The sequence below is a fragment of the Alosa pseudoharengus genome, unplaced genomic scaffold (assembly GCF_046254945.1).
Source record: "Alosa pseudoharengus isolate Yale_2024_CS ecotype anadromous, Long Island Sound unplaced genomic scaffold, YU_APseudo_1.1 YU_APseudo_1.1_scf_18, whole genome shotgun sequence".
NCBI lineage: Eukaryota > Metazoa > Chordata > Actinopteri > Clupeiformes > Clupeidae > Alosa > Alosa pseudoharengus.
Window position 1 is genome coordinate 24720716 of NW_027468650.1, and position 15317 is coordinate 24736032.

Sequence of the window (15317 nt, forward strand, 5' to 3'; positions counted from 1 at the left end):
CTTTTGTTTTCCACACAGCAGACACCAGGGCAACAAACCGCTCGCGTCTGCACGACTCATTTCATGTTGTTGTTTACAGGTTCCATTGGGACTCAGCTGAGTGCTATCAAGGTCTACATGTGTTTGAATTACCCTTTGCATGTGCACATTTGCATGCATTTTTATTAAATATGAAAAGATTTGAGTAGGACAACATTTATAAGAGGCCGATATTTGGCACCAACAGTCTTCTATTTCTGCTTTTATGTCAACTAATGTAGCTAAATTGGAAAGTAGTTTGGAGATATATTTTTTTTCAATTCCTATGTAGTGTGTAACTTCAGAAGTTACATTATTTGAGAAGTAAGTGATGCTTACACACAGAGGTTAGAGTTAGTTTGTCAGAGAAGATTGTCAGGACAACATGGGCTGATAGTGAGAATCACCAACAAGTCAGAAGAACTTTGGGACAGAAACAGAAAGAGAGGAACACCTATGGCACTGGGAGTCTGTGTGCTGTTCAGGTCGGAGGGGATTAGGGGTCAAAGGTCAGGCCGTTAATTGCTACTCTGGAGCTGCAGTGGGCCTGGCACAACACAAAAGCAGGGTCAGACATGCCTGAGTGGGCAGGAGCAAGAGCAAGATTTGCTTTGCAGAGAGGAATGTTTATGCGGCCATGTTGTCTGTCTTCTGCAGCTCCTGTGTTTCTCTGTTTAGTCCTTACACTCTTCCTTGTGTCCCAGTGACATCCTTCACACACACACACACACACACACACACACACACACACACACACACACACACACACAGACACAGACACACACACACATACAGACACACTCTTAATATGACATGCAAAGACTGGTGGATTGTCAATAATTGCTACAAAATGATTTTTTCTTCTTTCTCTTGTAACTTTCTACCCTTGTTTTGCTGTGGCTTGCTTGTCAAAAAGGGTTTACCGTGTAATTAAAAAGAGAGCAGAAAGCCCTGACTTTGCTGGTCCTTTCGTCTGATCTCCCCCTCTCTCTCTTTCTCTCTTCATTTTCTTGCCCTCTCTCTCTCTTTCTCTCTCTCTCTCACTATCACTCTCTCTCTCCCATTGAGATGGTGCATCAGAGCCCCTGCACCCCTCACTGTAGAGTTACTCTGTACTCCAGCGGGCGTCTGGCATAGCTCACGACCTCAGACTACAGAATCGATTTGTGCCAGGCACCCTTTCCCCCCTCTCTTCCACTGCTGCCTCATCAGCTTGTTCTTTCCTCCATTAAATATAGTAAAGAATAGCAATGGTCCTTAACAGCCCTATTTGATAAACTCACACTTGAACATGTTTGGGAACAGAGAGAATGCACACAAATGATGAGATGCATACACACACATGTATTATACATACACCCATGCTTGTCTCTGAATTGACTGGGGAATGTGTATTCATGTGGGTGCAATTAGAGGAAGAGCCTTTCGTTTAATTTGCCTTTGATTGGTCTGTGGGAATAATTGCTCAGTTGTTTTGTTTTGTTTTGTTTTTTTTCCTGCTCTCTGTAAACTGAGATTGCTTGCAGATGTTGTTGGTGAGTTAAAAGGACATGACAGAAATCTGTTTTTTTCCACCCCCCAAAGTAGTGGCAAACCAGCCAACTCACCCCCACCCCATCAAAAAAAAAAAAACATTGCCCACACCCCAACAACAAACAAAGCTCTCAGTGTTTGTCTGGAGCTGAACCCCCCGCCTATGGTCTTTGGTTCCCCTGCCCCCCCTCCCGTGTTGAATGGCAGTGTTGTGCTGCTCAGCCAAGCTTACCTCTCCCCAGGCTGCTTGCTCTTGCCAAGGAGAGGCTCGGGCACAATTAAAAACTTTCGTTAGGTAATTACACCTTGCTTTATTTGCCCCGTAAGTCACGCAGACTAAATATTTCCAGTAATTACAGTATGGTCTGGAGCAAATGTTTTTTTTTTCTTTCTTAGCAAAGAAGCAGTCGGAATGCTTCTGTGGCCTTTCATTTTGGTGTTTTGGTAGGACCAAGGCCCATTTCAAACAAGTCATCAGGCTAACCCTGAGCCAAAAGTCCAGCTCAGCCAGACAGTTGGTTGAACCCACAGACAGAACAAGCGAACTCCCCACGGTTCCTCAAAAAGCTTTTACTGTTTGTGAAAGAGAGAAAGAGAGAGAGAAAAATAGAGAATGAGGGAAAGAAAACATGGCCTCAGCATAAGGGGGTATTCCCAAAAGGACCTTCAAACGGCTCCTCGTTTCAGGAGCATGAGGTTTCTCTTTCTATGGAATCCCCGCAAGGGATCAGCTCTGTTTCTAAAACTCTGTTTGTCAGGCAACTTTAGGCCATACTTCCCCACAGCCTCCTCCTTTTAAATATTTAACTTTATTTACTGGGACACAACTCACATAGACTCCCACTCAATGTAAACAAGTAAAACAACCTGCATACCTATCACTCTTACAAGTTCTCGAGGAAGACCTACCATAAGAGATGCCTTTGCTGATGAGCAATGAAGCCTTCACTCACACGACTGTTTTAGAAAACCATAAACACAAAAGGATTGTTACTATATCTGTCTTAAGTAAAAGCATTCGCTAAGTTGTAGACACAACTTCAACACAGTTTCACCTGTGGGTTTCCTCTGATGCTGTTCTTGTTCAATTAAGGGATTAAGATATGATCCAATGTACGTGTTACAGATACACATTGTTCAGGGAGAGGGCACACGTTAGCCAAATTCTTACCTGTTGTTTTATACCTCTGTCAGGTGTCCCGTCTTGATGTGGTGCTGAGGAATGCACAGTTGCCATGGAAACCCAGTCCCAGGCCAGTTCTGCAGCTGAGAAGAAGAAGAGGGTGGAGACCATTGTGGCCACCAAGGGCGCGTCCTCACGCAGCGACATCAGTGAGAAGGCCGTCGCCTCCAGCACCACCTCCAACGGTAAGAAACCTCGACCACAGGCCACACTCCACTGCTCTCTCCTGTCTTAAGCCACTCCCTGTGACCTGTCCACAGGTCACTTCATCACACATTAAAAAAAAGTTTTGGCCTCACATACTAACACATGTGCATCCAAGCCAAGTTGGCCTCGTTTTATGGTGGACCTGAAATGGTATAAAATCAAAAGTCATTAAAGCATTTTTTTAATGCAGTAATTTCCATCTGGTGTCTCACTCACTCAGACACAGCACATGCACAATTGTACGTCATCTTTGTGTTAAATATCCTTTGAAGCATTTCAGTAAAACCAGATAAACAGTATAACAGCAGACAATGCATATTAAAACCTGACTAAACAATAGCGGAGTTCAACACTCAGCAAAAATGGGCACAAGTGCAGTGCAAGTCACTGTATATGTTTACATATGTTAATGCTACAGACCACAGTAGACAGAGCGCTAACATCAGTTACAGTAAATCTGCTCCCTGAGGATTCCTTGTATGAGGCCACTAGACACGCTAAGGCAGACCCATGTGTCTTAGTGAGGTCAGATTCCCATCGCTGTACGAGTGCGAGCACATTTGTATTCATCTCCACTGTGCCGTGGTACTGTGGAGACACAACATTCATGGCGGAGCTGATCAGATCCAAATGACTCTGGCCATGAGCAACTTTGTGCCTCGTCTGAGGGCCTCTGTGGTCAGGGACTTCTTGCACAGCTGCTGAAATAAATAATGGGAGGATTTACAGTGCGAGAGCCTTGTCTCCTTTCAGGCTGTCCAAACAAACCATTGCTAAATGGCCAATGTGAAAAAAAGGAGCTTGAATCCACCCACTGGGTTGCTGCACCGACTCTTGGTTGTGGTGGATGACCTGTGGAATGTGCCTTTTATCACTTAGGCCAGAGACTTTCTAATGAGGAGACACAGCACTCAAAGAATCCTCTATAGAAATGAATGGGGTTAGTTCGTAACACCAATTCGTAATGCACAAATCGCATCTCTTCCTGTATGCCTCCCTATTCATACAGGAAAATAGCTGCCCGATAACTGGCCAAGGTGCGTTGGCTGCCAAGTAGGGGCATTTGCCTATAAGGACTTTGCTTAGGCTTGATGGCTGGACACTGGAGGCAGTGTTATTGAGGGTTAATGATTCATTTTGACTTTCTAGTGTATCTGTGTGTGTGTGTGTGTGTGTGTGTGTGTGTGTGTTTGTGTGTGTGTGTGTGCGCGCGCATGAGTCGGAGGGATTGGGACAGACATTATATACATGGAATGTCAATTGGAATGTGTGAAAAGTGTAGTTTCTGAAATAATACAATGTGTGTCACGTGTGTGTTAAAGTACAGGAGGGACTATAGATATGAATTTTAAGTTTGTGAGAGACATTATTGCACGTATTTGTATTTGTATTCAGTGAGAGTTTTGGATGTGAGTGTATGGGAGAGAGTATATGATGTTTATGATGGTGTGTGTACTGTACATCTATCCCCATGATGCATTTTGGGAGATCCCTGGCTGCGTTGCACACTCCCAGATGGCTGATGCTGTATCATTAATTAGAAGGAGTGCGGGGTGTGTGTGTGTGTGTGTGTGTGTATGTTTGTATGTGTGTGTGAAGGATGGATGTGGGGGAAGAGTTTTTACTGTGTGGAAAAAGCATGGATGTAATTTGGCTCTGTGATTGCAGATTTTTCTCTGTAATACACTGGTAATTACTCCGCCAAACAGCATACGGTTTGTCTTGGAAACACAGATCCTGTAATCATCACAAACTGGATGCAGACACAGACAAACAGGCACACACTTACCTACACACACACACACACACACACACACACACTGAACACGTTGGCCTACTAATGTCTACCAGCAGCACTTACACCTGGAGGAAGAATGCAGAAGCAAATAAGAGGCCATCAAATGAAATTTGGGACGGCTAGCTCTGTGTGTGCGCACTCCTCAGCATCCAGCACCTTTAACCTTGTTCATAGGATAGCTTACACACACACACACACACACACACACACACACACACACACACACACACACACACACACACACACACATGAACACACACACACACACACACACACACACATGAACACACACACACACACACTCACACACACACACATGAACTCACACACACACACACACACACACACACACACACACACACACACACACACACACACACACACACACACGAACACACAAACACACACACACACACATGAACACACAAACACACACTCACACACACACACACACACACACATACACACACGGACACACACACACACACCCATGAACACACAGACATGTGCGCACACACACACACATGAACACACAGACATACACACACACACACACACACACACACACACACACACACACATACACACACACACACACACACACACACATACACACACACACACAGACCTGACCTCACATTCCCCAGTTCCCCTCTTGCAGCCCCTATCCGCACAACCCAAACCCTTTATCAGGGGTAACCCAACACCCGACCCTCAGCCCAACCTTAACCCTTTCGGCCTGAGCCGCAGGCCACTTCAGCCTGAATAAAGCGAGCAGCGCGTCAAGGAGGCCCATGTGATTGCTGCCTCCGGGGTAGCTTTTCGCCGCGTCTCAAAATCAACATGCCCCCCATTTAAGCAAATTATCCCAAATCATGCCACACACATGCCCCTGCTGAGCTGATGGGGAAGCCCCACAAAACTGGGCAGGTCGTGGGAGGCAGCAACATGTGAGTGACTGCGTTTTGCCTCCCCAGCTGTGTGACGGAAAGGTGAAGTGAAACCTCAGTGTAATTGGAAAACTGTGTCCATGATGGGGTGGTGGATTTCCCAGGGATTTTATATATTTCTTTTACTGTAGGGCTTCGGCTCATGTGGTGCGTTTTGCAGCACATCAGCAAATCACACACAAAACTGTATTTGAGCCTGCCATCCTATCTGAAAATAACTCTTTATTCCACTTCCATGAGGGGTTCCAACAGCCCAGAAAAGAGTCAACAGTGGTTAACTTGCCCTAGTGCAGCACTTAGGCTGGGCCTCTTCACAGAACCCAGTTTCAGAGCAGCCACATACAGTAAGAAACAAAAGTCTTTGCACATTTCGACATGTCATGTGGATGGAGATAGTGAATGTTTGGTTTTGTTTGTCAGAGACAGGAAGGGGAGTTTGAACTGTAGAGCTCCAACTCCATTGGAGGGAATTAAGAAGACAGAGGTTACATTGGGTCTCGACGGTCTTCACCGCATTGAAATAATATATGTCCCTGGCTGAGGGATTGGCTCTGGGAATAGCACTAAATGTGGTTGAAGTGGCATTCAGGCCACAAGTCAGATGTGGTTCAAGTGGCTTTTTGAGATAATGATAATCTAATTTGAAATATTCCAAATATTTTTGTTGAGCTAGGTTTGTGAGTGCATGCCAGGGATGTTGTGTGTGTGTGTGTGTGTGTGTGTGTGTGTGTGTATGTGTGTGTGTGTGTGTGTGTGTGTATGTGTGTGTGATGATAGTTGATTTGGTCTTGGTTGGTCTTTCTTTCTTTCTTTGTTCTCCTTTCCTTCTTTCCATCTACCTTTCTTTCTTTTTTGCTTTCTTGCCCTCTACTTTCCTTCATTCTTCCCATTCTCCTTGTCTTTATTCTCAGATCATTCTTTTCTTCCTAATCTTTCTCTTCCTGTCCGAATCTCTCTTCCCCATCCAAACCCCCCCCCCCCCCACACACACACACCCCGCCCCAACTCTCCCTCTCATTCTGTCAGTAATATGAAAAAAAGCTGAGCATGGAGCTCCAGCGCGCAATTACCTAGTCTTGGAGGGAGCGTTCCCACATGGTTGGTTAAATGGTGGCTTCACCCCGTGTAGCATTCATCCGCGCGCTCTCTCCCCTGGGCCGACAGCTCAAAAGGGGCCGACCGCGCCGCAACAATGGCCTGATTGGTCCCCTTTTGGACAGGCACGAGGGGGGTGCTGCTCTCCTCCCCCCTCTGCCCCCTCATCATTCGCCAGGCAGGTGGACCACAAAGTCCGCTGATTCTTTTGTTGCTTCCTGGAGCCCTAAAAAAAGATGTCCATGCTCTTTGCCTGAATAAATCCTGTCGTCATGGGATAATTTGCTAATAAAAAAATGTGAAAGGAGGGAAGAAGAAAGGGGCCTGCCATTGAGAGGAGAGAGGAGCAGAGTCCAGAGGAAAGTTTTTTGGGTTGGGTTAGCAGTTGGGCTGTTTTTTTTTTTTTCATTTTCCTCATATGGCTGCCGAATCAATAAAATGGCGGGACAGAAAGTAGAGAGAGAGAGAGAGAGAGAGGGAGTGTGTGAAAGGGGGGGGTAACAGAGTGTAGAGAGAGAGAGAGGGAGTGTGTGAAAGGGGGGCAACAGAGTGTAGAGAGAGAGAGTGAGTGAGGACAGTAAGAAAGCATGAGTGAAGGGAAAAAGCGAGGGAAGAGACTTCTGGAAAATTGTGAAGGAATGCGTGCAATTGGGCATCGCAGGCAGGGTGTGAAGTTTGCTGTGTATTAGAGAGGAAGCAGAGCTCCTTTCATTTCTCCACATTTTTGTTTTGGTCAGGGGTATTTATGGTAAAGGGTTCTTGTCAAAGCTTTCTTGGAAACGAAAGGTAACGATAGAAATCAAGGGGGGAAAAAAATCTAATCCTGAATAGGATGTTTAAGGAATAAGCAGCCTGAAGGATTGCATTGAGAGAGGTAGAGCGAGAGAAAGGGAGAGAGCGAATGCATAGTATTTGTAGAATAGGGCAGGGGTGGGAGGAGAGAAAGCCAACAGCATGAGAGAGAGAGAGAGAGAGAAAGAAAGAGAGAGGCCACCTTTTTTAGGCGGGCATTTAAATGATCAACAGCGAAAAATGGAGGGGAATGTCATCTGACAGAAATAAAGTTCCCCTGTTAGCAGCGTGGCTGGGAAAGTCATTTACAGATACGCGGGGCCGGCCCATCTTTGTGGCGGACAGATAAGGGTTCATTTCAGAAACGGATAGCAGACACTTTCACTCACGGGCCCCCATTCTGCGACACCTGCGATAACAGCTTGTGGACCCTAATTGAAAATGGGCTTCAAAATGGATTTTCACTTTTCTTCCTCCACCTCTCCCTTCTCCTGCTTGTCCTCCTCCTTCTCCTCCCCCTCTTTCCTTCTCCTCCTCTTTCCTCCTCCTCTGTTCCGTGTTTCCTCGAGCCGCTCACCCCCCCCCCCCCACACACACACACACACACATTTCTCCAGTGACACAAAACTCCCAGTCGACTGGAGGGTTTCTCATTCTGGGGGAATAGTATTGAATGGACAGAGGAGTAAGCAAAGGGAAAGGGAGAGAGAGAGAGAGAAAAGAAAAAGGAGAAGAAGGAATGACAGAAGACAGAGCCAAATAGAGGAATGGAAGGGAAAGGAGAGAAAGGAAAGGAAGAAGAGGATGATTGAGTAAGAGAGTGGGGAGAGGAAGAGAGGAGAGGAGAGCAGAAGGGAGCGGGCAGGAGAGGAGAGGAGGAATGGGTAAACGGGAGAGGAGAGGAGAGGAGAGGAGGGGTGAGGAGAGGAGAGGTGAGGAGAGGTGGGGAGAGGAGAGGTGAGGAGAGAAGGGGTGGGTAAATGGGAGAGAGAAAGAGAGGAGAGGAGGGGTGAGGAGAGGTGGGGAGAGAAGGGGTGGGTAAATGGGAGAGAGAAAGAGAGGAGAGGAGGGGTGAGGAGAGGTGGGGAGAGAAGGGGTGGGTAAATGGGAGAGAGAAAGAGAGGAGAGGAGAGGTGGGGAGAGGAGGGGAGGTGTGGGGTGGGTAAACGGGAGAGGAGAGGAGAGTAGAGGAGGGGTGGGTAAACGGGAGAGGAGAGGAGAGTAGAGGTGGGGAGAGGAGGGGAGGTGTGGGGTGGGTAAACGGGAGAGGAGAGTAGAGGAGGGGTGGGGAGAGGAGGGGAGGTGTGGGGTGGGTAAACGGGAGAGGAGGGGAGAGTAGAGGAGGGGTGGGTAAACGCCGAGCGTCGGGGGAAATGGAGTCTGGGCAGCGGGTCATCCCTCAGCCCGCTGTCAGAGCTGTGACAGTCCTGCGATCAGTCTTATTAATGAAAGCATTGATCACCTGATGGCCCTCATAATCAACTGCTTCTCCACTCATCCCCCTACCACTCCACCCCAGCACATACACAAGCATCACTTTCCCTTTCCCTACCTCTGTGCTTTTTCTCTTCTGTCTGTTTTCCCTTTTTCACTTCCTCCCTCTCTCATTCTTCCTTTATTTGCAATTTCTTGCAGTTTTTCACTTTTCACTGTTGAGTAAATAAAGGATTGTGTAATTAGTTTATCGAATCCTTTGGTTGCCTACAAGCATTCACACAGCCTAATGAGGTATATGTGTGCATTTGTATAGCTGTAGAGGTTGAATAAGGGCAGGTGTGTATGTGTAGGTGGCAGGGGGTGCATGCATGTGTGTGTGTGTGTGTGTTAATGGAGGAATAGTTGAGCAGAAGGAGACTGTTCTTGTGAGGAGGTCACACAGCATAATGGCCGAGGGTGTCATGCACGCTGACCTCTGACTGCGCCCCACAGAGAAGAGGTGAGGGTCACTGTCACAGAGGCCTCTACCGCATACACACACACACACACACACACACACACACACACACACACACACACACACACATACACGTGCACACACAAACATGCATAGGCACACACGCATTTGCATTCAATGGTGCTCATATTCACACACATGCACACACATTGAAAGAGACACACATATGCCCACACAGATTCATGTAGACATACTAAAACAAACACACACACACACACACACACACACACACACACACACACACAGAGACAAAGAAATGCAAGACATATGCATTCAATAGTGCAAAAACATAATTATATTCTCTCTCTCTCTCACACACACACACTCACACACACACACACACACACACACACACACACACACACACACACACACACACACACACACACACTCACACACACATACACATACACACACACACACACACACACACACACACACACACACACACACACACACACACACACACACACACACACAGAGAGGCTTCTTATTGCATGCCTTGACTCTAATCTAGGCCCTTACTCTCTGTTTCGAAGGTAATTTCCTGCAGCAGTGGGGTGTGTGTGTCTGCCGATGTGCATGTGTGCGTGTCTGTCTGTAGTAGTGTGTTTGTCTGCCTCTCTCTCTCTTTGTGTGTGTGTGTGTGTGTGTATATGTGTGTGCGCGTGTTTGGCTGCTTCATCTCCCTCTCTCTCTGACTCGAGAAGCCTGCGGCTCTGGATTAACCCGACCCCACTGCTCTCGGGGGCGGAGGGCCTCACAGCAACCCGGCCCCCAGCCCGACCCACTGGAGCAAGCACTCAATCCCCCACCTCCACCTCCACCCCCACCTCCACCCCCATCTCACCCCCATCCACCCCACCCCCAGAGCTGGGCTCACACACAGGAGGCTCACCCAGCACAGCCAGTCGGCTGGATTCCTTCGTAGCACTGCACACACACGCATTGACTGCACACACGAGGGAGGTAGCTGGGACTAGGACGCACTGCTGGCCCCCTCTGCTGCGCTTCATTCACTCACTCAGGGTGCCGGCCTGCTGTCTGAACGACTGCCTGTATTGTTTCCGCGGCCAGACGGTTCAGTCAGGTCAGGAGCTGTGGGTCGCAAAACCATCATTTCTCTCTCTCTCTCTCTCACACACACACACACACACACACACATACACACACACACACACACACACACTCTCTCTCTCTCTTTCTCTCTATCACTCTCTCTCCCGTGTCTGTCCCTTTCTCAGCTACCCTTTCCGCTGACGGCCGCCGGGGTCACGGACAGGGCCCTGTAAAAATAGAAAGCCCCGAGTAGGAAAACAGTGGCTGATTATTCTGCAGCGAGTGTCCATTTGGTGACAAGCTCCCGCGGAGAGGAACAAAGTGAAACTGTCCAGGGCATGCTGGGAGAATTTATTGTCCCGTGTTATTCTTCTCTGTCGCACGCTTTTTCTCCTTCTCTTTTCGTTGCAGAAGTGGAGAGAGAGAGAGAGTTATTTTTTCATATTCACTCTATCACTTGTTCTCTCTGACCCGTGTGTTCTTTCTCTCTCTCTTTCTCTCTCTCTCAGCTGTTTTTGGCCCCTGTTGGAGCGTAGTGCCTTTGAAAGTATTTGTTTTTGCTTTGTTGTCGGAGCCTGTCTCTCGATCGCAGCCAGGGATGTGTCCGCATGGCTTTTATGTTTTCATCTTAAGTGCATATTCAGACACAAATGTTTAAGTTTTAAGTTTTCTGACGTGTCCCAGACCTTTTGGTGAAGCATGAACTCCTTTCGTGAAGCCGCCACGGCCTCCTATCTCAATGCCATCTCTCTCATTTCCTCATCAACCCTTTTGCTCCCCCTCGTCTGTCTCCTGCTCAGTCTTTCCTCTCCCTCTCTCCCTCTCTCCCTCCCTCTCTCTCCCTCTCTCTCCCTCTCTCTCTCTCTCTCTCTCCCTCCCTCTCTCTCTCTCTCTCCCTCTCTCTCTCCCTCTCTCTCTCTCTCTCTCCCTCTTGTGCGCTCTTCCCCTTTGCCCAGTGTGAAAGAGGAGTTGGGATCAAAGGCCGTGTTCTATGGCACTGATTTCTGGTGATTGATTAGAAACAGAGGGTTAAGAAGCCACCTCCCCCTCCCCCATTCTCCCCTTTTTTCCCACCCTCTCCAGCGCTCTGGTTCTCCCTCGCACCCCATCCATCTTTTTCTCTCTCTCTCCCCCCCTTTTCTTTTCCTCCTTATTCTCATTCTTCTCTCGCTCATCCTCTTCCTTACTTTCTCAGCTCTTTGTACGTACAGTCCAGTTTTGTTCCTTATAGTCATATCCTCTGTATCCTGCAATCTCTACATTTTCTGTCTTTTACCCTCTCTTGTACCACTAAAGAGGGCTTTGGTCAGGAGTGTAAAAGCACCATCCGTTATTGACAGAATCGAACAGTGAAGCCAACCCTTGCTGGAATTGTTCCCTCCCACCTCCACACATACACACATGCACCAATGCATGGACGCACACACACACACATACACACACCATGCAGTGAGGGGAGTGTCAGCCGATCCATTTGTTTGTCTTTATCAGATGCGGATATGGTGCTCCGCAACCGTGAACCCTGCCACTCGAAGTGGTCAACCACTAGCGGATCGATTACCAGAGGAAAGGGGGCACCAGGCTCCAATTGAACTCAGATGTGTAAGGAGAAGTGTGGGCTGGGAAGGAATGTTCCTGCGGGGAATATACTCTTATGCTTACATGGTGAGGCTATGCACACTGAACTCTGGCAAACCTCTCCCTTGTTAGTCAATGGGTAGATTGTGAGCTCTTGTCAGGGAAAGAGAGATGGAGAAAGAGAAAGAGAGAGGGAAAGGGAGAGAGGGAGGGTCTTCTTGGAAATGCAACGCTAGTTCTTACCTCTCCCGGCAGTCTGTTATTTATTTGCTTATTCATTGCCTGCTATTTTATTTTGCTTGTAAAGGAAATCGCAAGGCCTGCTATTCTCTAATCAACTCTGACTGCTGCAATCTAAGACAACTTTGTCTTTGTCTGCCAAGTTGGCGTGGCCGGCATCATGGACTCTTTCAGTGGAGTTGAAAAAATGGGCTTCTCTCTTTTTGTGAAGTGTCTCTCTGTAACTCATGCTGCACCCCCCAGACAGCCGTGATGAAACAGACTCTCCTCTAGCTCGTCTGTTCTCTGTCTGCGGGACTCACCTGAGGCTCAGATCCTAATGATGCCCGGGCTTCTTCAGAGTGACAGCCCAGAGTCAGAGAGAGAGAGAGAGAAAGAGACAGAGAGAGAGGGGGGGGGGAGAGAGGGAACACTGTCAAAGCGGAGTGGGAGTAATGTACCTCCTTAACATTGATAGTACTTTTGCCTTGTCTTACTAACTCAGGAATAAAGAGGTGTACACATTCTCTCACCCACACACACACACACACGCATGCACGCACGCACGCACGCACTCACGCATACGAACGCACACACCTTATATACGTTCACCATGGCCATACACAGAATAACACACTCACTCTCATACACACAATAACACACTCACACACACACGCTGATGGACTCCAGTCACAGAATGGGCCTCTCTCCTTATTAACAATTTGGCGACCTCATGACTGGATTGGGGCTGCTGTGAGGCAGACTACATTACGTCTGCTGCCTCATCAATGCACCCTTTGTTTCTGCTTGGCCCTCTGTCAGCTCTGCATGGGTCCTCGCCGCCCGAGAGAGAGAGAGCAAAAGCGAGAGGGGGAAAGAGAGAGAGAGAGAGAGAGAGAGAGAGAGAGAGAGAGAGAGAGAGAGAGAGAGAGAGGTGGGGGGGGGGGGCTGCAGAGACCCTGTGATAATGAAAGAATGAAAAGAGAGAACGATTGAGAGGGAGAGGAAGGCAGAGGGAAGAGTGAGTGATAGAGGCAGTTGGAGAAGTACAAGGAGAGAACAGGGAAAAGAAGTGTGGGAAGAATGTGAGGGGAAAAAAAGTATTAAAGCAGACAGAAATAGACTGGATTGAAAAGACAAAAGAGACAGAATAGGATTAGAAAGTCTAAGGACGGTACAAAAGTGTGTGATGGACACATGACTACAGGCATGCAGTGGTCATACACTTACTCTGACTGCAAGGCCAAAAAGGTTGCACTGACTAACAGAGCTCAGCTTTTTATTCAAGTGAATGTGATCATGCCAGTGTAATGCGGGCTATAGGACATTGCTTTCAGCATGCCCATTACAGCGTACTCATTCTACCCTCTTTTGTTTCGACAAGTTAGAAGAAAAAAAACAATCTGGTGTAGAGTGCAGAGTGTGGAGTTAATGGGAATTTAATGCACTGATTAAAGATGACGGGAGCTTTACGTCTGGAACGCCGGGGAATGACGGGGAGGCGGATTCCACAAGCCGGAGTGACAGTGGAGGTCACAGAGGAGTAATTCTCATTATTGGAGGAGAGGACAGGAATAAGAGAGCGAGAGAGAGCGAGAGAGAGAGAGAGAGAGGGAGAAAGAGAGAGAGAGAGAGAGAGAGAGAGAGAGAGAGAAAAAGGGACACGGAAACAAATGAGGAAAGGGGGCATGAGGGACATGTAATGTTTTAAAAATGGGCAGCGATAGCGGGTAGATCTCTTACAATGAATTTCAGGTCAATAAAGAGCCACTCACCTTGAACTTACCCGCTATGCATTGTGCACTAAAACAGGTGCAGAGTTTTTGCCAATGGCAACAGGTGCAACCTATCAGGCCAAGACACTGTTTTCAGCGCTGTTTTGGGGACACTGACTTTAGGCCTGAGCACAGAAGCAATGTCCTTGAGTGTCCTCTGATCGCACACACACCGCACCTGTGTGTGTGTGTGTGAGAATCTCTCTCTCTCACCTGGCCAGAATCCCCAGAATCCTGCTGTGGCCTGCGCAGGCCCATTTCTCACCGGCGATGGCTTTCCTAAGGGGCAGTTTATTCATGGCTTACAATTTACCCCCTCGCCCTTCAGATAGTGTGCAGACATATGGACCAAGGGAAGTGGATCGGTCCCAGCCCTATTGCTTCTCTTTTGCATACTATCTTAGAATAGGTCACACTGGATGTCTGCACCTGGAGCCCATTTGGAGAAGCTAGCTAGCTGCTGTGACAGGGGCCTCGTTTGTCTAAGGGTCCTTCTGAAATCAGGCCTTCTAGTAGCTCGGACCTCAAAGCGCCTTTATAAAACAAAGCCCAACGGTTGTGCATTTAAAATCTTCAGAACCAGATCCTTCTTTCTTTGCATTAACCCAGCAGACATCATCATTTTGTGAGCTCAGGTGAGCTCTGTAGGTGAGTGGTCTGTCAGTCTGTAATTCTCTCTCTCTCATGCTCCTGAGAAAGCACGGTGGTCTCGGCCTGACCATGTAATCATAGAGAGAGAGAGAATAAGGGAGAGAGAGGGGCATGTCACCTTATCTTTTGCCTCCATCCCCACCTACCCCACCTCCTACCCTGAACCCTCCCACCACTGCTGAGACGTGGGCTGGCTGTGTTTGTCTGACCCTGACAGGTCTTTTAATCTGTCTGCCTCCCAGTGAGTGAGGCAGACTCCCCTAATGAGAGGTTATGTGCCTCACCTAGTTGTTGGAGGCTGAATTATACGCTGGTGGTACCACTGCCCCTTCATACCTTTGTCGGGGCAGGGAGGGAGAGAGACAGAGAGACAAGGAGAGAAGGAGAAAGAAAGAAAGAACAGAGAGAAAAAATGAGAGAGAAGTGTCTATCAGGAGGATACATTTAAGCAGCAAATTTGCCCAATTCCACAGCGTTAACAGCAGGCGCCATGTTTACTAAATGA

The 15317-nt window shown here is 47.9% G+C and overlaps 1 protein-coding gene across 2 annotated transcripts in view; it reads left to right on the top strand.

The window, feature by feature from the left end:
• gli3 (GLI family zinc finger 3) overlaps positions 1–15317 on the top strand; it is a 117069-nt gene that overhangs the window by 20279 nt on the left and 81473 nt on the right. For both annotated transcript variants that reach the window (XM_076290709.1, XM_076290710.1), the window contains exon 2: positions 2746–2919. In XM_076290709.1, the coding sequence (XP_076146824.1) occupies positions 2787–2919 (133 nt within the window). In that variant the 5' untranslated portion in view covers positions 2746–2786. The remainder of the gene's footprint in view (positions 1–2745; positions 2920–15317) is intronic.